This window comes from Pseudoliparis swirei, chromosome 17 (genome assembly GCF_029220125.1).
Source record: "Pseudoliparis swirei isolate HS2019 ecotype Mariana Trench chromosome 17, NWPU_hadal_v1, whole genome shotgun sequence".
NCBI classification, from domain to species: domain Eukaryota; kingdom Metazoa; phylum Chordata; class Actinopteri; order Perciformes; family Liparidae; genus Pseudoliparis; species Pseudoliparis swirei.
This window is the reverse complement of record NC_079404.1, coordinates 14,021,623-14,046,453: the sequence shown is the minus strand read 5'-3', so window position 1 is coordinate 14,046,453 and position 24,831 is coordinate 14,021,623. Positions and strand designations below refer to the sequence as shown.

At 44.0% G+C, this 24,831-nt stretch overlaps 2 protein-coding genes across 4 annotated transcripts in view; one reads left to right on the top strand and one right to left on the bottom strand.

Annotated features, from left to right (window-relative positions):
* Positions 1-2,340: 2,340 nt before the first annotated feature.
* LOC130206988 (leucine-rich glioma-inactivated protein 1-like) lies at positions 2,341-7,429 on the top strand. Its single transcript, XM_056435325.1, has 8 exons — positions 2,341-2,937; positions 3,121-3,192; positions 3,743-3,814; positions 3,911-3,982; positions 4,635-4,706; positions 5,054-5,223; positions 5,318-5,482; positions 5,638-7,429. The coding sequence occupies exons 1-8, from the start codon at positions 2,741-2,743 to the stop codon at positions 6,453-6,455; spliced, it is 1,638 nt and encodes a 545-aa protein (XP_056291300.1). The 5' UTR covers positions 2,341-2,740; the 3' UTR covers positions 6,456-7,429.
* A 127-nt stretch (positions 7,430-7,556) lies between these two features.
* The window catches only part of LOC130206987 (serine/threonine-protein kinase MARK1-like), a 29,627-nt gene continuing 12,352 nt past the window's right edge, over positions 7,557-24,831 (bottom strand). The window contains exons 4-18 of one of the 3 annotated variants that reach the window (XM_056435322.1): positions 19,713-19,761; positions 19,152-19,217; positions 18,764-18,834; positions 17,497-17,553; positions 17,115-17,351; positions 15,896-16,015; positions 15,205-15,304; positions 14,987-15,099; positions 14,689-14,887; positions 12,959-13,140; positions 12,705-12,796; positions 12,479-12,619; positions 12,096-12,347; positions 10,024-10,068; positions 7,557-9,287 (exon numbers count right to left, since the gene is read on the bottom strand). In XM_056435322.1, the coding sequence (XP_056291297.1) occupies positions 8,942-9,287; positions 10,024-10,068; positions 12,096-12,347; positions 12,479-12,619; positions 12,705-12,796; positions 12,959-13,140; positions 14,689-14,887; positions 14,987-15,099; positions 15,205-15,304; positions 15,896-16,015; positions 17,115-17,351; positions 17,497-17,553; positions 18,764-18,834; positions 19,152-19,217; positions 19,713-19,761 (2,070 nt within the window). In that variant the 3' untranslated portion in view covers positions 7,557-8,941. The other 2 variants (XM_056435323.1, XM_056435324.1) reach the window with 2 other exon arrangements.

Here is a 24,831-nt window from a genome sequence, read left to right as displayed (position 1 = left end):
ACATCACATGCAGGAAAAGGCCTCACTCAGAATTTAAAAATGATAAGAAAATGAGTGCAAGAATACAATCAACATAACATAAAACTTTATATAAAGATTTAAATATTTTCACCTCCTTCACCGTAACTTAACTTTCACTTATTCAGTTATTATAGTTTTAAATTTGTACATTTTATTGTGTCGCTGCCATAAGCAATCATCCCCTCTAATGCGACAGGTGGTGTGTAAACTTCATAGTTCATACAGGAACCAGAGAGCATCTCAGTTATAAAAGTCCAACAGTCACGTCAAGGGAGGTAAGCCAGCTTTGCGGACTGACAGAACGCCTTAAGACAGCATGTATAGGTCAAGAGGTCAAACAGCAACACAAGAGCATGTTTACTGAATATGTTGCTTTCACCGGTGAAGGAAGACTGGAGCCGGAGGGCGACCGCTTCGGTTCTGTTCAACGAGTTGAATCAGGATTGTTTTGTCGAATCGTCTGAATATCAATTTGCAGTGATGACAACAACCCATTTAAGAGAAATACTCTTTTAGAGAAAATAGGAAAATACATATGCGAGATAAAATGTTCTTTAAAAAACAGATAGAATTTAAAGAGCTGAGAGCTGGTAAACCTATCCACACCGCGGGTGTCCATTTCCCTCTCACGAGACACTCAAGGAAGATAGTCCGGTGAATAGTTGCTTTGGAAATTAGATTAGAATAGATTAGATTAGATTTTCCTTTATTAGTCCCACAGTGGGGAAATTGCAGGATCACTGCAGCGGGTGCACATTAGAGCATTAATAAAAGATACAAATATAACACAAAACACTATAACAATACTAAATACGAAGACTAAAATACTAAATATACAGAGGAAACTAAATACCTACACAAGGCAGTGACCAAAGTGAATTTTCAGCAGGTTAAAGTGTCCAGGATAAAATGCTGAGTGTGCCAAGATCTCCAGCGATCTACTGCAGTTTTTTGTGCAGCAGCGGGAAGGAAGGACTTGTGGTAAATACATTAATTTATAATGCTTGCCTATATTTTTAAGCCATAGAGACATATTAGGGAAGCCATGCGCATACTGGATAGTATATGCTGTATCTCAGTTCCAGAAAAAACCATAACACAGATCCCATAAGTCCATCAACAGTCAGAAACAGCACGAGGCTCGGGCCAATCAAGAGCAGTGGACATCGCTGTGGTCACATATCTGCTGGACAGTGTGTGTTCTATTCTGCTGATGAATGGCGCCATTTATGAAGCGCATAACCCATAATTTTGGAGCACAACAATTATATCCACTGTTCTCCTTTTAGTTTGAAAGCTGCTCATGTAAAAAGACATTTGTTACTCTCTGTCCCTTCCAGCTCCTCCATGTTTACAATTCCCCACTGAATATTTCCTTTCAGAAGTATAAGCATCTCCTTTAGAGTATTTCCCTCATGGGTGATAGCTTTATTTTTCTATAGTTCCTCCCAAAGCATAACCCTGCTTTAATTCATTGAGCCAACATATTATCATCCTTCAAAGACATTGAATGTCAAAGAGACTGTAGTTCCAGCTCGATGTTTCTCACCAGAAGGGTGTGACGCGCCCTGCCAGGAACAGTGATTCATCTTACTTTAGGGATCTGCAGCCATAAATTAGATGATTAAAATAAGACCTTATGTCATGTCTGAAACAGCAGACAACAGTGCAATAAAACAGTAAAGGCCATTTTAAGTAGCAATAAAAAAAGGAGTTTAGGCTTTCTTATGTGGCTTTGTGAAATGACATTTACACAATGTGGTGCAGAAATGGAGGATGTGTTTGATCACAAAAAAAAGAAATGGAGGATGTGAGCAAAGACCTGTCCTTTGTCTGTGAGAGGCCGGAGGGGGATGGGGTCCATTTGACTTCAGCAGAGCAGATGTCAGGATGACAGGAGGGCTTCCCCACACCCCTCCACCACAGGACAGACACATTTAGCATCCACCAGTCACCATGGAAACCGCATGCAAACCAGGAAATGAACCGAAAATGTGCCATAAAATATGAGAACATTTGATAGCAAACACGTAATGACAATAATATTACAAGCTACGTAATGGCACGATGTTGACAGTCTAGTTGAGTATACTGAGCCAATAACACAGCTGCATTTTCATGATGATAATTCATCTTCATCAGGTTCCCCCCCGCAAAGACAGCCCGTGTGCGTCTGCGCCACAGGCTGCAATCCGCCGGCTCATGTCGGGGCTTCGTTTTCTCCAGCTGATTCACGGATATTTATACCGTTCCGTTGCGTTGGCTGTTGGGCGGAATCCTCCGGGAGGTCGACACCGAGAGTGTGTTGTCTGCTGAAATCGTAGGCGTGGTTTTGGATGGAGATTCTCCTTCTGCTCCCGCTGGGTTCCCCACCTGCCCTCACACCGTGTTTGTCACCGCGCCAGCTTGTATTTTTCTGAGCTTCAGCCTCTAAAGCGCGAATTTTATGATATTATATAGTTTTTTTGGGTCACACGGGATATAAATTCTTCTTTTGTCAGGGGGTGTAGTGTAATTACAGCGCTGTGGACGCGCGGTTTCATCACCGCCAGAGCGAGAGGCGGTGGCGGCGCACGGCACTCGGCGGAGAGAAACCGGAGCGGACGGCGCGTCCCTTGGCCTCCACACGGCAGCGTGGAAGAGGAACCACAGCGGAGCACCTGGTTCATGTGGAGGCAGCTCTTCGACGCGCAGGTCGTGCCCGCAGCGGTTCGCGAGAATGAGAAACACACGCACGATGCCCAAGAGATCGCCCTGGCTTTGCGCACTTGTAGTGGCGTCTGTTCTTCTCGCAGTGGACAGCAAGAGAGCCAGACCGCCTCGCTGCCCCTCGTCATGTATGTGTACCAAAGATAACGCGTTGTGCGAGAGCGCACGACTGATCCCTCGCAGCTTTCCGCCCGATGTCATATCACTGTAAGTCTTGTTATTGTTATTTAATAAAGCATTCATAACCAGTGCGTATAGATTAACAACACTCTGCTGGTGGGTTTCAGTGCTGCTGCACAGTTATGCTTATCTAAGAAACTGACTGGGATACAGTCTGTGCTTTTAGAGCTAACCAGTGTGTGTGTGTGTGTGTCCTCCTCCCCCTCTCAGATCGTTCGTCAAGTCTACATTCACTGAAATCCCGAAGGACAGCTTCATCCACACGCCTGCCCTGCATCTCCTGTGAGAAATCTCTCTGGAGCTTTGTGTTGTCAGTCTTTGTTGCATGCTGCCAGTCCCCAGTGAGGTGATCAACGCCATGTCTAACGCTCAAGACATCTCCCCTCTGATGCTATGCACATTGTGACAGAATGGGTGTATGTGGTCCGATAATTGGAACAAGGGAGCTAAGCTAGAAATTATTTTAGAGAAAATGATCTTTCCAAATGATTTACTGACATACCTATAGTCTTTCTGCACGGGTATTCATCCAAGTCTTGCCTTGATATGTATTTGTGCATTTTGTGGATGAGGCTTGGTTTCAGATGGAGATTCATTGATGGGGAATCCCTCCGTGTGAAGAGGGAATCCCCCTTCACACTGTCTTATGTGGTGGAGTACTGACTGAGTCACTATGTCTTTGAAACAAACATGTCTTTGATGCATTTGGGATTCTTTGAAGGAGAACGGAGGGAATGTTCCATCCCATCCATTCAGCTGCTGATGTAAGACCACCACTTGTTGGTGTCATTTTTGTGAGCAGGAATAGTGAAATATGGATTTCTCTGTTCAGTCTTTTCACAGCCAACAACCTGGAGTCTATAAACGAAGATGCTTTCCTTGGTCTTCCTCATCTGGAGTATCTGTGAGTTGATGCCCCGAGTTTACAAGCTGTTAGAAAGCTATTACAAAGTAAAATGGTTTCCCCTCTTATGTATTTATAATTTTTTACCTTTTTCAGGTTCATAGAAAACAACCAAATCAAGTCGATCTCTCCACATGCTTTCCGTGGACTAAAAACACTTGTGCATCTGTAAGTATAGACTGTATTCCTTACTTCCTGTGCAAACAAAGGTAGAGCTATTCATTTAAAAAATAGGTTGATGTCTGTTACTTTTGTATACAAATTCTTTTAAAAACCAAATGTTTCTATCAGTGTTGCAATCTGCAGGCAAAAACTGCTCCAGCGACAACGTTTATAACACAGCATCTATTGCCATGCAGAGATGTGTGTGACAGTGTGTAGCTGTTGACTTGATTAAGAAGTCAATCCTGTCACATTCACTTTCCGACTTAATGCATCTTAGAAGCCTGAGGCCCATTCCATGTCTTTTGTTTCAGATTTTTGTAGCACAGATAGCCATAAAATTGCTGAGGAGGCAGCTCTAAAAATAGCTTCTGTTTCCTTAAACTCAGAAAAAGCAAAGTGCTGCCTTCTGTCTCCACGGGGGCACGATGTGCCCAAACGCTTTCACAGATATCCACATATTCCTCTGCAAGGAAACGCTGCATAACACATCCTCATTGGATTTATGAGGCACTGGAATTTTTTACAAATGAACACACAGACAGTATAATATTTGAATTCAACAGTATGAAGAGGGAAGGACAGGGAAAGTACATTGAATAGCTGGTGAAATATGAACAATAAGCAATATATCTGGTTGTTTTTTCCTCTCTTCCAGGAGTCTGGCCTACAATAATCTGGAGACTCTGCCCAAAGATTTGTTCAAGGGTCTCGAGGCCTTGATGAAAGTGTAAGTACAAATTAAAATCCTGCTTTATGGAAACAAATGTAATGTTACATAACAAAGTATATTATACGCTATCCTGGACAAGTCCTTCTATATATAGAGCTCTGTATAATCATTTCTCTTCAGCCAAGGCATGAAAAACGTGTGGGTGGTGCTTTTAGCGCCATTAAAATGACAAGCGGCAGTGAGAAAGTGAGAGAGTTTGCAATCCATCCCCTGCTGAAGATGTTCCATTTTCCTTTGCGGCCCCTCTTGATATTAATGAGAGCGCCGAGTGAAGCTGTGAGGGGCCACAGAGCAACGCCAGCAGGCACACGTTGGAAGTTAGTTTGGTGTTTTTCTCTCTTCAGAGACCTGAGAGGGAACCTATTCATCTGTGACTGTAAGTTGAAGTGGTTGGTGGACTGGATATACAGCACCAACACCACAGTGGACCAGATCTACTGTAAAGGCCCGGCCTCAAAGCTGGACAAGAAAATCAACGACCTTGTGCCGCTGTCCTTCGATTGCATAACCACAGGTGAAGTACAGAAAATACTTCTCATCAACAATGATCACAGCTTCCCCTGGCTCTTTAAATGTCATTTAAAGTATGTTTGTCTTCCCTCTCATAGAGTTCGCTTCCTACCAGTCTCTGATGTTTGAATCCATTTCCGTGGAGGGATTTTCCTTTGGGAATGACCAGTATGTGGTGTTTGCCCAACCCTTTATAGGGAAATGCAGCTTTCTAGAGTGGGATCATGTGGAGATGGTCTTCAGAAACTTTGATGACATTGACAGTAAGTCAAAGTCATTTCAAATATGTTGTCATGTGGTTGTGAATGAGCTGCGTGAGTCAAAGAGGAGGAGGGGTGACAATGAAAAAAGAGCCACTAGATGGAGACGTGCATCAAAGTGAACCGTCTTGTTTTTCTCTCTTCTTTCTCCTCACCAGGCACATCCACGGTCATTTGCAAACCTCTGGTCATCGACAGCCAGCTCTTTGTCATTGTGGCCCAGCTGTTTGGTGGCTCACACATCTACAAGCGCGACACCTCTGCCAACAAATTCATCAAACTCCAAGGCATCGACATCCTCAAAATTCGCAAACCAAACGACGTCGAGACGTTCCTCATCGACGGAGAATCCTTCTTCGTCATAGCAGACAGCTCCAAGGCCGGCTCCACCACCATCTACAAGTGGAACGGCAACGGCTTCTACTCTCACCAATCGCTCCACCCGTGGTACCGGGACACCGACGTGGAGTACATGGAGATCTCCTCCAAGCCTCACCTGATCCTGTCCAGCAGTTCCCAGAGGCCGGTCATCTACAAGTGGAACAAAGCCACCAAGTTGTTTGAGAGGCGCACCGACATCCCCGAGATGGAGGACGTCTACGCCGTGAAGCATTTCCAGGTCAAATCCGACCTCTTCATCTGTCTGACGCGATTCATCGGCGACTCCAAAGTGATGCGCTGGGACGGGGACCTCTTCCGAGAGCTGCAGACCGTGCCCTCCCGAGGCTCCATGGTGTTCCAGCCCTTCTCCGTGGGCAGCTGGCAGTACGCCATCCTGGGCAGCGACTACTCTTTCACCCAGGTGTACCGCTGGGATGCCAAGAAGGGCGAGTTCGTCCATTTCCAGGAGGTGAACATCCAGGCGCCGAGGGCCTTCTCTCCAGTCGCCATAGACAACCGGCAATTCCTGCTGGCCTCCAGTTTCAAAGGGAAAACTCAGATTTACGAGCACCTGGTTATCGATCTGAGCGACTGAGCCAATGTGCTCTTGACTGATGGGCCGATTGTTTGGTTATTCGAGTGGTTCATATTTTAAGAGATGGCTGTCGCAGCCGATGTAAACAACACTGCAAGTGTCAGGTGACTTGTCAGCTAACTTGAGCAAGGTAGGCTTTAGTCTTTTTTTCTTTCTTTTCACTTCCATTGAAATCGGTGCACGATAAAAACAATAACATGCATCTCAACCAAAATACACTCGGCTGAGATGCATGTCGAGTTCAATGCATGCACCTCAAATTAGGATTAGACCCAATACGTTGCCATGGCATTAATGCACGAGCAGGGCCTCACGTCGGCCATCCCATCCTGATGAACGCATCATCGATGCTCATTAATCCATTCAATCTCACCTGTACGGTGTTTTCTGTGTTCAGCTTTTAATGTGACTCAGCAATGTTTATACGTTTGTAATCTCAAATATTTATCGACAGAAAGTAATGACGAAATGGTACTTTATAATCTATTAACTTGTTTAATTGAACAAATCTGCCAAAATGAAATGTTTACATTTTTCTGTCTTTCCACACTTGTGCGCCAAACGATTTGTACATTTAGCTTTTGTAAGTTTCAGAGGGACCACGCCAGTTAGATACATATTTGTTACTGAGAATGATTTTAAACTGTTTCTAATTTGGGAAGTATCAACAGAAATGTGTGAGAATATACCTGTAAATCCTTGCAGTTAACATTTTTATTGCTCACGGTTTGTATAATGTTTAAAGTATTGAAAATTACAGTTTTTCATAAGAAGTATGGAAAACATTTTGGGCACAAGAAACTATTTTCACACAATTGAAGGAACTAAAATGAAACACTGAGGATATTGTTCATAATGCTTTACCTTTGACTAACATGTATGCAAAATACATCAACAGTGTCATGATTATAATTAAGTTATTGACTAATATCATGCTATGTAGAGTCAATAAAGGTTTACATTATTAACTGTTACATCTCATCTGAGCTCCCTGAAGGCACGGTGTCACATGGCATTGCTTCAGTGTGAAATACCGACAGCAAGACAACACACACACACGTCTTAATTTATGGATTCAGATTTGAAGAATGAAACATTAAATATACAAACAAATAAAATCATTTTTATTTTCTCCAACAAAGTGCACGCCTCAATTCTACAAAGCAGCACATTACAATGTAATGGAATAAATACAATAAAATTGGTTGAATAGAAAAAAAAAGAAAAAAAAACACAAGCAAGGAGATACACACGTACCTGCCCAATCACACTGGTGGCAGGACGGAATCAGACTCGCAGAGAGGCTCAGAGAGGCTCAGCGAGGCTCAGAGAGGCTCAGCGAGGCCGACTGCTTCTTTCATGGAGATTGTTTGACTTTCGATTCAGTCTTTTGGATGAAGACATCCCGCCCTCCGCTTTCCAAAGTAAACCAATCTAAACCCTGCTTCTTCTTTTTTTTAACTGAGGACTACCAAACTAACATGAAAGAACTACCGGTGCATACTCTCATGTTCATACACATCACCCTGGACAACTTGTGCAATTGCAGCAGGATCTCCAAATCACCTACCTACTGTCGAGACAAAATAAAGTGAACACATTTTCCATTTGAACTGAGGTTACTACTCAAGTCTATGTGGTGCAACTTAGTGTTTTTTCCATAGGCAAATAAAATATAACACAAAAGGCAAGGGACAACTTCCCTTAATACTCCACAAAATAATTTAGTGCTCTTTAAATAAAATTAAAAACACTATTTTCATATGGTGGCTCTTAAAAAATGAACAAAAAAACCTAAAAAAACTCAGACCGAAAGGATAATGCTTTAAGAGACATCAATTATATTAGGAAAGAACTGAAATCCCATGGAAAAAAACAGAAGACATTATTGACAATAAAATTCTGTACAGAACGCAAAATCAATATACAATACGGCACCTGCAGATGTTATGCATACAGTACAATTCTCTCTTTATATAGTTGTAGCATGGGCTCCAGCCTGATCTAGATACTGACTTATCACAGGTGGAAAAGCGGCTATCTTAGCTTTCGGTAACTTTAATGGTTATTCAGCGAGGAGAGTAGATCTTGTAGGAGGTGTTTAGAAAAAGAGACTGAAAACATTATTGCAGGATGGTCATCTTTAGTTGCATACTGCACGTGTTACATGAATGTGTGCTATGACGAGGAGCGGCGGGCCAACGAGAGAGAGAGGGCCGGACGGAAGAAAAGAAGTGGGGTTGAGCTGTCTTTGCTATCTCTCCGTCACAGAGGCTACACATTGCGTTCTCTCTCTGATCCACCAGCCTGCTCAGTACATTCATGGCCAGTATTGCACGTTACCAGCCGAGCCCACCCTCATTCTGCGAGGTGAGGCCCTTCACTGCTGAATTGTGTCGTACTGTCCTGTAAGTCAACACTAATCCAGAGACGAGAATAGACCGCAACCAGAGCTCACTCCAGACGGACTGGGTCTCCATCTGCTGTCACAGTTTGAGCTCGTTGGCAATTTTGCAGGCGATATTCTTAAAGGCGATGGACGTGCCCGATATCCTCTTGAAGCGCACGCCGTTGAGGGAAAGGCGGGGCAGCTTGCACACCTCCATCTCCCATTGGACGAGGTTGTCCTGGCGAGCGTCGCCGTGGACGCAGAAAAGCAGGAAGCGTTCACGCTGCTCGTAATCGCAGCTGTTGGCGTCGAGAACCTTTCGGATCTCCCTCATCATCTCGGCCGGCTCCATGGAGGAGGTGGTCTTCATGCTCCAGGTGAAACGCAGCGAGCGGGGCTTGGAGTCCCGACTGCCGTCCTCCTTCGTATCACCCGAAACACTTCTGCACCAACAGATATAAATATACACGTATGATAGAAATAGGTATAGATATGATATATATAAATATATATATATAAGGGAAGATAGATAGATAGATATATACTTTATTAATCCCCAAGGGGAAATTTGTCGTAACAGTAGCAGCACCAATAAACTAAACACACGAGAATAAAAAATAAATATAAAATATAAAAACAGGGATGAAAGATATAGATGTATACAAGTGAAAGATAGATGTATACAAAGTAAAATATAAAATAAAATATATATATATATACAACATATATGCATACACAATACAATACTAATGACTGCAGTGTAAAATTAAATTAAATATAAAAATATTAAATATAGACAGTGTGCAAAATGCAAAGTGTGTATGTGTGTAGTGTAAATAAATGAAATGTGTGAAGTGCAGATCAACATAGTGTAAATATGAAGTTATTATTGCAGTTATTGCACTATGATCTGGCAAGAGGTGATCTGTTATAGAGCCTCATAGCCGCCGGCAGGAATGTTCTCCTGTATCTGTCCTTGTGGCAGCGGAGCGTGAGGAGACGTCTGGAGAAAGTCCTCCTCTGTCCCTGTAGGAGGTGGTGGAGAGGGTGGTCCGGGTTGTCCAATATGGACACAAGTTTCTTCAACGTCCTCCTCTCCACCACCTGTTCCAGGCGTTGAAGGAGGCTGAAGTTGGTTCGAGGCTTTCTGTGAAATCTACATCTCAATCAAATTCTCACCTGGGTGTTTCTGTCCTGGCACTGGCCTCTCCCTCACTCGGCATCCTGAAACAAACCCGGAATACATTGTTAGTGCCCTGAGCCGATGTCAACATGAGTTCACCCACCCTACTACCAACACCACCCCCGTCATCACCGGACACAGAGAGGGGTGTCAGGCATCATGCCAGGGAAGAGTCCACACTCCTGGGCGTCGGGGTTCAGGTGACGTCTTGATGCACTTGTAGCCACCTTCACAATAACCAAAAGCCTCATCCTGTCTACTGAGCGCTACCTTTCCTTAATCCCCGCTAACTGTAAGGAGTGATGGGTGGAGTGATTATAAATCTTTGACTAAGCTGCCATTACATGCTTTTTCGCTTAAGATCAGCATGAAGACGAGGGAGAGTAAGGAGAGGAGAGCCAGCGACTTGAAGAGCACGTGGCTTAGCTTCGTAAAGGAAATGCTGGTGAGCCGTGAGGCGTGTTCTCGAAGACGTGGACACAAGGAAAGGAAATAGATGGCATGACAAGGGTGTCAGTAAGCAAAGGGGTGTGGTGTAGTGGGCAAATACATCAGGGGTTAAGGAAACACAGATGAAGGTCATCGTGGGCACAGTGGAGGTGAGGTTTGTTTTGGACAAGGGGGGAAAACAGGTGAAGCAAGCGTTGTGTTCTCCTCCCTCCGGGTCGACCTGAAAGACAGAGCTCTACGTGGAGAGAGAAGCAGAGAAAGCTGTGAGCGTCTCCCAGATGTGCCGGCGTGAAGGCGACACAAGGAGCTGCCGTCTGCATGACGCGCGAGGAAAGTATGCGTATGTGGAATTATGATGAGCACAAGGACTGGGAGGCGATCAGAGTGTGTTTAGGAGACAGTGTAATGCTTTCTTCTTTTTTTTCATAGAATAATCTGAACACAAGCACTTCTTTAATCTCTTTAGTTTGGTTTGGGGGAATTTTCCTAATGTTTTAAGGTTGATCAGAGTCATTTGATGTCTCTGTATGCACGGCGAGGGCCAGCTTTCACCATTTTATTTTATAGCTATTTAATTTGTCCAGCACTTTAATTGATGACTAAATACCTGCAAAGCGTTTGCCATCAGCCTCAGCCGTATTTTGTGCTAATGAGCAAATATTAGCAATGCAAACATCCTAAACTAAAATACTGGCATTGACATTGCTACAAAGGGCTGCAGGAATGAGTCCTAAACCTGGCCAATGGCGGCCTTTAATGTGTTTTTGGTGAGTGGTTAACAAAATCTATAAAGATTTTTAATTTTTTTCCGATGATTTAAAATACATTAGTAAATATTCCACTTGTGAATTTTGATGCTTTTACAGATTCAAACTGGTTGTTAACAAGTGGCTGAATGAGACACTTTAGTTTTCTAGTGGTGACATGAAGTCATGCAACAGTGGTGTCCAATGGTTTTATATTGGCAAATGCATTTAGGCATTAGAAATCATTAAAGTGTTTTTCATTTGTGAAGATTATCTTGCTGAACAAAAACTGCCAGTTTATTTTCTGCAATAATCCAAAATCCAATGGAAGAAATCCCATTCATTTATCCAGTGCAGAGCTAAATTCCGGGTCGGGCTCCATAAACACATCGTCTGCAGCGCTCAACATGTTGTAGTGCTACAGTGCCGCCCCACAGAGCTGCTGGCATGGCTGCAGACTCTTAGTTCTTGTAAATGAATACATTAATATGAAATATTAGGCCCATTAAAGGTCATATTGTGGATGCATATGAAGAGAAGTTTTGACATACATTAAAAATAATACTTGCAAAACTAGTGTTTAGTTGGGCCAGTCATTAATGAAGAAGTCTAAATTGGCATTGCAACTAATTAAGCAAAGATGGGTCATACCTCCAGACAGCTTGAAGATACATAAAACGACATCCATGAGTTGATCTGAATTTGCCAAATTTCTAATTCCCTGGAACAACTTGCGCAGAGCTTCTGCAGAGATGTTTTTGAGAGCTCGCAGAAAGCGAAGGAGCACACTCGCGGGAATATAAATCGGACTTCAGTCGCAAAGGAACGACAATTCCTCTAAAACTGAAGTGCAGCGGTTTGTTTTCACTGACCTGCGGACAAACTTTGAGGTGATCTTGCTGATGATCCCAGTGGAGGTGCCCCTGCGTTGCTGAGCGAGAGCCCCCGTGTCGTGGGACAACGTGGGCGACGCTGGGGGGCCGTTGTACGTGGCGCTGCGCCGGTCTCGGAGCTGAGCTCCGTGGAAAGTGCTGCGACTCGTGGTACCGCGGGGGAAACGGTTCTTCTCCGGGGTGCTGATACTGTGTGCAGACGGAGAGGTGGAGGGACCCCGCGGGGAGGAGCTGCAACGGAGCAATCAAAGGAGAAATACCCACATGAGTTCAACGATCGGCTGTCGTTTAGAAGCAACTCAGACGATCAGCATCACTGGCTTTGCCACAAATAGACGGGCAGCTGATGACCGAACGCTCACCTGGCTTTCAGCTCTGTGTTGTTGTCGATGGGGGGCAGTGTGCTCTTTGAAGGATGCCCTGACGATGACATGGACTTGGCGTGACGAGGTCGCGTAGCGCTCACAGCAGTCGACGAGGTGCTCCCTGATACCTCTGTTAAACTGGAGGAAGACATCTTTAGTCCTAGTATGACGCACTATTCAAAGAGAAAAACCCTGCAGGTGACTGAGTGCATTTGTGTGTTACCTGCTGTCTTTGCCATTGGGAATCGCTGAATAGCGTTCAGTGGAGGTTCGTTCACACACGTATGTGTTCCTGCGAGTCATCGATCCATTGGTCTGTTCGTGGAAAGAGAAAAAATAAAAAACCTTGACTGTCAAAGTATTTAAAGCATTCGTAAAGCCGACTCGTCCAAGGATTGATTTTTCTTTTTTACATTTGTTTTTGAGCATGTGATGTCTGTGGACATGTGCGTGCAATTGTTTCCTCCTCTTCCTCACCCCCACAGCACTCGTGGTTTTCTTCCTCTCCTGCACTCCGAGTGGTGAGGCGGGAACGTCTCCTTTCGACGTGTTGAGCTCCAGCCGGCGCGCTCCGTCCCACTCCTCCCGGTGGTCGCTTTCCACGCTCAAGGCCTGGCCGCGCTTCGTGTACGATCCCGCCGGCGGCGCAGACGTACCAACTAGCGGACGCACACACGTGAGAACAAACTTACAAATAATATCACTTCTACAGCTCCAGTCTCAGGATTTCTCAGACAGAACAAGGACAAGGACAGTGCCTTCGTTACAGCAGCATCAAGCAAAGCCACTCACAGCCGCCAAGATTCAGACATCACCGAGTCCAGCGGTCCCCAACCTTTTTTGAGCCACGGACCGGTTCCGTGTCAGAAATGATTTTCACGGACCGGCAATATAAATGACATAATAAATATGACGTCATACAATTATACGAAGGGCATAAAGTGCCAAAACTATAACTCATCATTACGCCGAATTAGTGTGAGCCGTGCGCTTGTTTACCTGCAACGAGCCGCTAATGGAGACGGCGACACAGACGTGTGTTTGGTCCGCTGCTCCTCACCGAGTTCTGGTCGCTGTCATTAGAACACCGGCAGAGTTGTTGTGTGAAATGTCCCTTCAGGCCACCGTCATTTGCATCTCGAACTAATTTTCTTCTAGCTCGGACGGGCTCGATTCACCGGGTGGGTTTGTTTACAAATGGGTTGCAGGTCTATTCTTTTGCAGTCGGGTCTTTTGTGGTTGGAGTACCGCTCAAACTCTTTTAAAAGCCTCTTCCACCCGGTCAACATCTGAAACATGTAGAATATTCCGCTGTTCACTCGCCCACACAGCAGCGACTTTATCGGCCAACTTGAAAACAGTTGTCATTTCCCTGAAGTGACAGAATTCATTGAGCAGGTTAAATATGTTTTCAGATTCTTTGTCACTGTGCCGCCAGCAGAGGGTTCGGCGCGTGAGACTCGCCTGCAGTGAGAAACCCAAACTTTAAGACTCCTGAACGCGGCTCAGACGTACACACGGGTGGATCCGCTCCTTTTTCAAAATAAGATATTTTTCCGACTGATTAAAAAAAAAAAATTTTAACTTTATTTATTCACTTTTTTCCCGCGGCCCGGTTCCAACCAAGCCACGGACCGGTACCGGGCCGCGGCCCGGGGGTTGGGGACCCCTGACCTAGTCGACAAAATATAAATCTGACACTGTTTAATAAGTCGTACAACTCCAGACGCCAAGTGAGCATGAACAAAGCAAAGCTGGCCCTCCTCATGCTTTGAGGTGTGGTTCCTTCAGGAGCTGTAGGAAGGCAGCCAGCCAGCAGATGGCGCCAGACACAATGGCCCCACATGCCGTAGGAGGAAGCTGCTCAACAACCAGTGCAGTGTTGAGGTTGAGTCACTGATTGGAACATTTTGATGGAGGGATTTAGAAAGTAAACATGAAGCTAACAAACTCAACAGTTTGATGTACACCTTGTCTTTTACCATAAGAGTTCAAATGTGCTTTGTTTATCTCCTTGACGTTTCGTAGGCTCAATCAGCTTTTTTCATCAATGTAAGAGCACCAGTGGAGCTGGAAGAGCTAGTGCCTTGCTAAGTGGCACATCAGCAGGGTGATCACAGGCCAATCCTCAGTGACTTGAGAGCAACTTCCCCCACAGCAAGCAGCCAGCAGCACTCTCAGAGCTGGGAAGGATGAGGTTACTTTACTTGGCTTCTCTACGACACCACCACCACCACCCTCATCATCCCCACCATGATCACTGTAGCGGCGCTGCTTCTGGTTGGCCGAGATGCTGCGTGTGACCTTGGGATGAGCAGGAGAGATGCTGGAGCTGTTGTTGATGTCACTGGTCGGTCGCTGTCGCTGACCCAGAATGCTGTTGGTGAGCGGTTCGCTCCCCTCAAACTGAAGCAGAGAGACAGAGGATGATGGGTGTGGTCACATGACTTAATGCTTTAACCACTGGCGATGATGTCAAGATGATGCAGGTCAAACAAAAATGACCTCCGCAGCTTTTCTGCCCAGCAGCAGGTAGGTGGCCATGACATCATCGTACTTCTGGCCCTGTAGAGCCTCTGTGATCTCATCTTTGGGGAAGCCCATCGTCACCATGAGCTCTGATGGAGGAGAGAATCGCAGTCAGTAAATTGGACATGACATGAAGAGTGACATCAACACACACACACACACACACACACACACAGACACACACACAGACCCACCTATTCTGGATATATCACTGAAGTCCGACTCTGGCTCGATGTGAGGTTTTAGCTCCTCCTCCTCGTGACCCACATTCATCCAATGGTCTTTCATTATTTGCTAACAAAGAAACAAGACAATTAGAGTTGATGTATGTCCAGTAAAATAAGTACAATTGCAATTTAATATTGGCTCACGCCTGTTAGTTACACAACACACGTTCAAGGCGAACAGAAATGATTGACTTGTTTATGAAAGCAGCTCGGGCTGAACAGCATCGCATCAATTGTTATTATTGGTGGAGAAATCTTTACTCTTGATCTTGAGTCTGGTTCTGATTGCAGAGGTGGTATTGACTCTGGACAGACGGAGTGTGGATTGAGTTGACAACGACCTGTCCCCGATCATACGACTGCACTGAAAGACGGATTCTGTTGAATTAAGTACACATTTTTCTGTACAATCCTTTAACTTTAATATTTGTGAATGCTTTTTGATCTCAGATGGATGATTCAAAATTTCCACCTGACAGACTGTAAAGGGAAATGTTGCGTTGATTGATAAATACCAACAGCAGCAATTGTGTGCTTCCAGATGACGCACAACAATCGTGCTCCAAATCATTAGGACTGTATGTGTGGCTGCTGTGCAACATATCTTTGAATGGAGAGCAAATGACTGAAGATGCAACAAAGCGAACGGCAGGAATACCTCCAAACTGCCTCGTTTGACCGGGTTGAGCACGAGGAGTTTCTTCAGCAGGTTTTCACAGTCCGTAGACATGTAGAAAGGAATGCGGTACTTCCCCCGCAGGACCCTCTCCCTCAGCTCCTGCACACCAAGCCGCAGACACACACACATAAACCGCATGAGAAAGACATTGAAGGAACTCATCTCGGAATTGAGAAAGTATTAGACAGATTGATTAACATGGGCAACGGGTTAAATAGAGGTGATAGATCCACTTTAAATATACTGACACAAACATTACAGTGTTACGGTACTGTTACCTGTTAGTCTGTGCACTTTAATTAATATGTTATGTTCTTCTGTACATTCAATAGGTTTCAATTCTTGCACTGTGTTGATTGTTGTTGATTACCTTCGCATTGAAAATGCCGGAAGGTTATGTTTTGATCGCCGTGTATTTATTTATTTATTTGTATGAGTGTTATTCGCAAAACTCAAAAAGTATTGAACCGAATCGCATGAAATTTGGTGGGATGATTGTTTATTATCCGGGGACCAGTTGATGAGATTTTGGGATCGATCGGGTCAAAGGTCAAGGTCAAAGGTCATGAACAGGTCAAAATCTTTCGCAGAACTCAAAAAGTATTGAACCGAATTGCATGAAATTTGGTGGGATGATTGTTTATTATCCGGGGACCAGTTGATTAGATTTTGGGATCGATCGGGTCAAAGGTCAAGGTCAAAGGTCATGAACAGGTAAAATCTTCTTGAATCACATGGAATTTGGTGGGATGATTGGTTATTATCCGGGGACCATTTGATTAGATTTTGGGATCAATAGGGTCAAAGGTCAAGGTCAAGGAAAGGTCAAAATCTTTTTTTTACCATAGCACGATACATTTTTGTCCAATTGGCATGCAACTAATGCCAAAATGTTCATAATTCAATGCCCAATCTTGTGATATGTGAAGGTATGCGCTCTACCGAGTGCCCTTTCTAGTTGTTTAATGTTATTGTCCAATGTTGCGCCACCCGCCATGACACATTCCTTGTATGTGAAAAATGACGTGGCAATAAAAGGTTCTGATTCTGATCTGATTAATTGTGGAAACAGGTGTGGCCGATCAGAAGGAACTGAGTCGAACGTAAACCACACTGTGAGACCTGAGTAAAGCAACACATTCCTCTGTCCACACAAACAAACACAGCGATGCTTCCCAGAACCAGAACGAGGGCACACCTTTAGATTCTGTCCGTCGAAGGGCAGCGATCCGCTGACCAGAGTGTAGAGGATGACCCCGAGGCTCCACACGTCCACTTCTGGTCCATCGTACTTCTTCCCCTGGAAGAGCTCTGGAGCGGCGTACGGCGGGGAGCCACAGAAAGTGTCCAGCTTGCTGCCCACAGTGAACTCATTACTGAAGCCAAAGTCGGCGATCTTGATGTTCATATCCGCGTCTAACAGCAGGTTCTCAGCCTGAGGTGGGGAGAGAAGAAGCAAATCGTCATGTGGATTGTTAACTCATCAGAACTGACAGAACATGATGGATTAAAGATGTTTTTCAAGACACAAATGTCAGATATGGATACCACTCAGGAGAAATCAGATATCAGATCCTCACCTTTAGATCCCTGTGTACTATCCTCCTCTGGTGGCAATACTGCACTGCAGACACAATCTGAAATACAGACACGTCATGTGGTACATGAAATATTAAAGAAGCACATTGTTATTGTTGCACTTTCTTGCATGAAAAGTAACTGAAACTATTAATCGATCATCCAAAAAATTGCAGATAAATTTTCTGCCAAGAGACTAATTGTTGAAGCTCTACAACACAATCCACAATATATGAACAACATATTAATTGTTGTGAGTTTACATCCCAATCATGGCTTATCCGAAAATGTTAGCAAGGCTCATCGTTAGCAACCACAGGGAGCACCGATATTAAATCTATATTATGGGGGGGGGGGGGGGGGGGGGTTTGCAGCTAAGCAAATCACAAAAGATCATCCTCATCAATCAAGCAAAAACCTTCATCAATGCAAAGTACATTTCTTATTCAGATTCACTGTCAACAGCAGGATCATTTTGATTATGTCTTTGGCAGCAAAAGTTCATATTGCATTATGAAAAAGGAAATGTTGCAAACATCCTCAATATAGTTAATGGCAGTCACATTAATAAGAATGTGATTGGTTTACAGAAGGAGAGGAGGGGCAGTACACTCTGTTCTGCTTCCAATAAATCTTTCCCCAAGATCTAAGAACTGGATTCATCATGCAAGCAAGTTTTTTGATTTTTCAGGCCCAAATGCCAATTTAATCACGTGACACACAGGAAGCAGTTGCTATGACAGCTGACAGTTGTAATTTCACCAACATACGCCTAAATAGCATCAATAAAATAGAACATCTCCTTTGACAGATGCCGCCCACCTGCCAACTCTCAGCCCCACACACGTTACCTTTATAAATATATATACTGTGAGACACACACACACACACACACACACGCACACACAAGCCGCCCACACTGTGTCACACACAGTTTCTCTGAGTCATCCAAGACCATCAATGGGGGATTTTAAACATGACCAGCGTGGATGAGAAAGAACCGGTCTAATTCTGATCATTTTTAAGAGTGTAAGTGAGCACGAACGAGGCCTCTGAATTGCCGTTGATGCCTTATTGCTCTTACAGCACCCATGGGTGTCAGAGCAGTATCCACAGGGAAGTTGTTCTCTCTGGCCAAGCTATCTGCGCTCCATCTTTCCTCTGCAGTTGGTGACGAAGCTTGATCTTGGTGCATGCAGTGTTCCCTCTGAAAGCAGGGAGTGGAATGACGACAGAGGTGCGAGTGCTGCGATGAAGCTGATGACTCACCTGTCTGAACTTGGCCCGGGCCTCCTTCTCCTTCATTCTGCCGTGAGCTACTAGATAGTCAAATACTTCTCCTGGAGGAGGGAGAGAAAATATATCATTATCATCCAATTTATTCCCATTTAATATGACCTTTATCACAACCATAATCATGTAGCTGCTGTTGCCTTGCAGTATTTTAGATAAACACATGTTTTTCACTTAAATAGTTTATTCTTGGTATATGACTATTAGGTAAGAGGCAGCGTCAACTTTCAAGACCTTGTGGCATAATCTTATGACTGTATTTTTCTGTGTGCTAATTAAGTTGCTCTACAACCTATATTATGAAAATCAAAAGCAGGAATACACTCACACGTATCTAGTGGACATGCATGAACGCCTCACTCACCCCCACTGGCGTACTCCATCACCAAATAAAGCGTCTTCTCTGTCTCAATCACCTCAAACAATTTCACTGCAGGAGGAATCGTAAAAAGGAAAGAGAAGGACGCAGAGATAAATACATGAGCTTTTTAGAAAAGATCCATTTGTTTGGTGAGAGTTCCCTCATCTTGTTTCTTCATATCTGAAGTCTTAAGGAAGCCAATACTTTTTGTTTGAAAATATGAAGTCAAGAATTTGTATGTAGCCAATGTTAAGATCTTCAAACTACTGGGTCATAACTTCATTTGTGATGACTAAAAGTCCAAATGTGGCATGGGTCAACAGGATATCACAGAAATATAAATACAATTTACTGCAAAAGCAGGAAAACAAATAGCAACAACTGAAGAATTCTGATAAAAGTGTACGCTTGTATTTCAGAAGAATGATATTCCTTTAATGCAAGTTATACTGGCCCCCCGCTTGGTGCTGGGTGTCGGTATAACTGGTAACAGTGATCCAAATCAAATGTGAATATCACCGCTGAGCTGCTCTCAATCTGCTTCAGGTTCCTGTTTGAACTTACCGATATTGGGATGATTCAGTACCTTCATTATTCGGACTTCCCTGAAGAGCTGTTGAGACACAGAGGGACATTTAATTAATCCAAAAACATAACGAATGAGATTACATGCAGTGACCCTGAGTGTAAGCTCTGTCTCTCGTGGGAAAACACAGTTAAAGAATGTTATCACACGTTAGGTTTTGGAGCATGTGTTTTCAATTTGTATTAAAGAATGTAAGCCCTATGAATTATTGTTTACTCCTCGGGGTTGTAATTATTAGAAGAAGATTAATAATTACAATCATATTATTGCTGTGTTGTTTATTCTATACCGGTCACCCTGAGAGCAAAAGGTTCCAGGGTCACATCTGGTTAATGAGCAGACACAGGAACAAGGTTTTGTTTCAATTCTCCCCACATAACTCACCCACACCACACAGGACTCAAGGTAGCTCATACTGATAAGAGATCTCATCCTGTTTTGTGTAACCACTTGCTTCAATAAAAGGACTGTCGGGGGAGAACTGAGCCAGAGTGTTTTGGAGACGTGCAGAGGCACAGCTCAGGCATTCTCCTTGTGACAAGTAAAACTACGAGCCTGAGTCTGTCATCTGTGGTCATTGGAGTGGGTCTGATAATTGAACTAGTGGGGCTTTATCTTTAAGGTAAAAACCCCACATCACGATTAGGGAGCTGAGCCACAATGATCTCCAAAGCAACACGGTGTGCTGACACTGGATTACACTCTAGGAACATGAGAGGACCCGAGGATCTACCGCACCGGGGACAGCAATATGACCGATGCAGTGACCGCATCGCACACAAATGGGGACCAGGGTCACAACGTCACCGACACGCTGCAGTCCAGCCAGCTAGCCCCTGCACAGTCGCAGAACAACGCCTTCTAGCCAGTCAGGCATCTGCTGCCTCATGTCATCATCTTTAAAAAGATCAGATCATCAGAAAAGAGCAGCAGCATCAAGCTGATGCTCTGGAAAACAAAGCAGAATGTGAGCTCTTACACAAGGTTCATTATGATAAAGAGACTCTTTTTTACATTTCCATCCAGTCTTATGAGACACCACTAAAAGAAGAATCACATCCTGTAGTCTATTTTCTCCAAGCACAATGTCCAACAGCTGAGTGAGAGAAAGGAGATAATTTAGAGTTATTTAAAGCATCTTCAAATGCGTCTCCTCACTCTCGGCGTGGCTGTTTATGTCAGACGAGCTCCCGCAGCCACTTAGAGGTGCTGTTGAATCATTTACATTCTGCCGATTCCCAGTCGTGCTCAGGCTGTGTTTGAGTGTTCAACTTCAACACACACTCAGCTGGGATTCAGCTGCCGCAAGAAATGAGGTTTAGTCAACGTGTCATTACTGAACACGTCGAATTAAAAACGAGAGTAGACATTGTAGTGGTGTGTGTGCGTGCAGCTTTTCTAATGGCCTTTTTGGTCTTACATAAGTGCTCGGATAGTCAATGTTTCTAGGTCATCAAACACAGCCTTCATACCAGTGTGAGCAGGCCCGACTGTCGGCGCTCTCAGCTCCAGTCTGGCTCAACAGCATGCAGGTACTCTCCCTCTCTCTCTAATTCTTTCTTCTGTTCTCTGTCTCTACTTGTTCTCCTGCCTCTCTTCTTCTTTCTTTCTGACAAATCTCGTCTCGTTAGAGCCAGCACAGAAACACACACACACACACACACACACACACACACACAGAGAGCGCACGGTGTGCGGCTGCAGAGGGCTAAAAGAATAGGCCTTCTGTATTTCTCTTATTGTCAAAAAATCCCAGAAAAAGACAAAAATAAGAAAACCAACAACGACTGTGTTGCTTGTGAGGCCCAACGCCGTCTTGCTGCCAGAGAGCTCCATTGTTGCACTGGGTGACCTCTGCCTTGGTTACAATAAAAATGGGCACTGTAGTTTATTTTGCATCCATCCCACATCCACCGTCCTCCCGCTCCAGCTACTCATCGCAGGACCGAATGTGAATTAATCTGCAGCAGAAAATAGTCCACAAGGAATGCACAATTTACTTTTGTTTGAATATTTTTAACAGTGTTGCCCTGTTTTAGGTCTTTTTAAATAAAAAATATATGTTTTAAGGAGTTAAATCTATATCAGAAACTAAATTACAAAAACAGGGTGGGGGAGTCAAAAAAGTACTGAGGTGGATGAACACATAAACACATTGTTGATAGTTGTGCTCTTTTGTACGGATTTGTTGGCATACAATTTACCAGCTCTATCATTTAAAGAAGACTGTATTATTAATGCAAATAACCTTATATATTAACAGATTTGAGGGTAGAATAATTTCATCGTTAAGTTGTTTAGTTTAGTTGAAGAAAAAATCAGTTAACTGCTGATTCGTCTCAATAATATGTTCAGTTCATTTCAATACTATAGTTGTACATTTATAGATTAAAAATACAAATATACTTTACATTTCTCTACTTCTCTTAGTTTCTTTTGAGGTTATTAAAGTAAACAACATGTCTATTTCAAATTCTTTCAAAGGAATGTGTGTGCATGGGTAGAGATTTCCTCATTTAAACGGCACCATGTTTTTGTCAACATTAATCTCCAGTCCCTCCGTGGCTCAGAGTCCCGGTCGCTTCTCCTGTGTGACAAACCCTGCTCCGTATTCATCAGCTGCTCTGCGTTGGCCTGAGGGGTTCCCCCACGGTAACAAAGTCAACTAGAGTGGAAACACACCGCCATAACAACCAGAAGATCCTGCAGCACACAAGATTAGACACATCAGGCGCGGCATTCAATATGCATTCATCCACTCATTTAACATGTGACACCTCCTTCAAGACAGCACTTCTTTATGACTCTGATCTGAGTGAGTGATGGACTAAAGAGTCCGTGTTTCATCATGATCTCTCTCTCTCTCTCTCGCTCTCTCTCTCTCGCTCGTTTGCGTCATTGCCCTGAAGCCCTTCACATGGGAAGCACGCGTGCGGCCACTTGGAAACAAAAATTAGAACAAATCTGAGAAGAGCGGTGGAAAACGACAACAACAAACGCAGCGCCGTCGATAAAAGCTCAAGTGGCATGAGATGATGAGTTTAGGGTCTTTGATCTAGTCTCGAAGTAATATCAATAACGTCTACAGGCGTACAGGGGAGTCACAGCGGGGCATGAAGCGGTGTTCAACGTGGTTCTGGAGAAGGTGAGCGAGTCCTGAATATATCTGGGCCAACGTCCTTTGAGGCTAAATGACTTTCCTTAAACTAAAACGAATAACAAGTATTGATTTAGATGTTGAATTGAGAGCGTGACTGAAGACAATAATTACAGGAATAGCTGCAAAAACGATATGTGTATCACAAACATAAAAACACCCCGTTTCTAATGTGCCTGTATCTCAATGGTTTGTGCCAGTGACCTACTTCCAGCCACCTCGGGGCAGCCAGACTCCCAAACTAGCCTTAATTACACACAGCCCCCATGCAGAGGGAGCAGAGCGGCAGATATCAGACTGGGAACACTGACAAGAACTGGCCGGACGGTTTCTGTCACGGCAGCACGTGTGTATATATTTTAAAACCACATACAAGTAGAAGAAGAAAGTGTGAGACAGACGGAGGGAACAAAGGTGTCACTGACAGTGAGACAATCTGTCCTTCACTCCAGGTGCTGAAAATAACACCTGTCTCTGTCTCTCTCTCTCTCTGCAACGATGTGCCACCTTATATTCATTATCAGCAACACCAAGATAGAACTTCACCACGACCAAGGAGCCCATTTTAACTACAGCTGTCCAGATACAGAGAAAAGTATTGCCTCGGGTTCAGCTAAAATGTTGGATCGGGTATCGGAGTGTATGAGATCTGATATCACGTTAACATCCATTTATCCTGCTCGATCAGAACTGTGCGTGTGCAAACTAGTCCTACACACCTGTGGTTAAACGCTCTCTTGCGCTTCTCTTTTTCCCCTGACAATGCTGCATTGTGAACAATAAATCTGTGTTAAAAGTCCAGCATGGCTTAATAATGCTAAAAGCTAACGTAGAGATGTATTCAAGCTATATCTCACGTTATCATGATGTGTTCAAATGTTATCTTTACCTTCGCATTCTGAGAATGCGGAAGGTTATGTTTTGATCGCTGTGTTTTTATTTATTTATTTGTATGTGTGTGTGTGTTATTCACATAACTCAAAAAGTATTAAACCGAATCGCATGAAATTTGGTGGGATGATTGGTTATTATCCGGGGACCATTTGATTAGATTTTGGGATCGATCGGGTCAAAGGTCAAGGTCAAGAAAAGGTAAAAAAAAAAGTGGCTGCAGCGAAGGTATGCGCTCTACCGAGTGCCCGTTCTAGTTTGAAATGCGTTTGGCAAGAAACTTTAAGTACTTTGAAGGAGATGTTTTCAAAGCAATGTAAAAAAGAGGGAATTATGACCTCTTTAATTTTATTGGCATCAGCTCGATACTTCAGTATCAGTATCAGGAGTAAAAGAAATGGTATCAACAGCCCTGAGAACATCCAATGGGCGCATATCTTGCCGCCTCAACATTGGATTTGTTTCATGATTCACCACGGACAGCAGCGCTGTCTGTCCAATCCCATTCCCCTCCTCTGAACAAGACCAAAGCTCCTGTAGCCAATGGGCTCAACACATTTCATTGGCTAATGCGGTGTGGCAGGCACAAGACAGACATAAACAGCAGCCATTAAAAGGGGTTGACCCCATGGTGGGCTTTTGGCAACTGGCAGAACAATACAGTGTGTTGGTCTGAACACACTCTGCCTTACGACCGTGACACTCAGACATAACATCGGAAGACTGAAGGTTAGCAGCACTGGCTCTGAGCCACATTTAGAAAGGAGATTTTAATTTTCAGTGAAGCTGCCAGTGTTTCTGTCACTTCGATTTCTCTGGCCTGTTTTGCGTCACGGCTCTACCTTTTCCAAACGGGAATGTGTCTCGCTTCTTAAAAGCACGACGCATCTATCAAGCCTGACGCGTCTGACTTATATAACCTGTCATATTTAGTCGATGTTGTCATTGTGAGTGATAGGGATGGTGGGATGAGAGCAGCGTTTGCTCAGTGAAAGAGGGGATTAACAGAGAGGCCTATTTTAGGGCTGACATGCCTAAAAACCCTAACA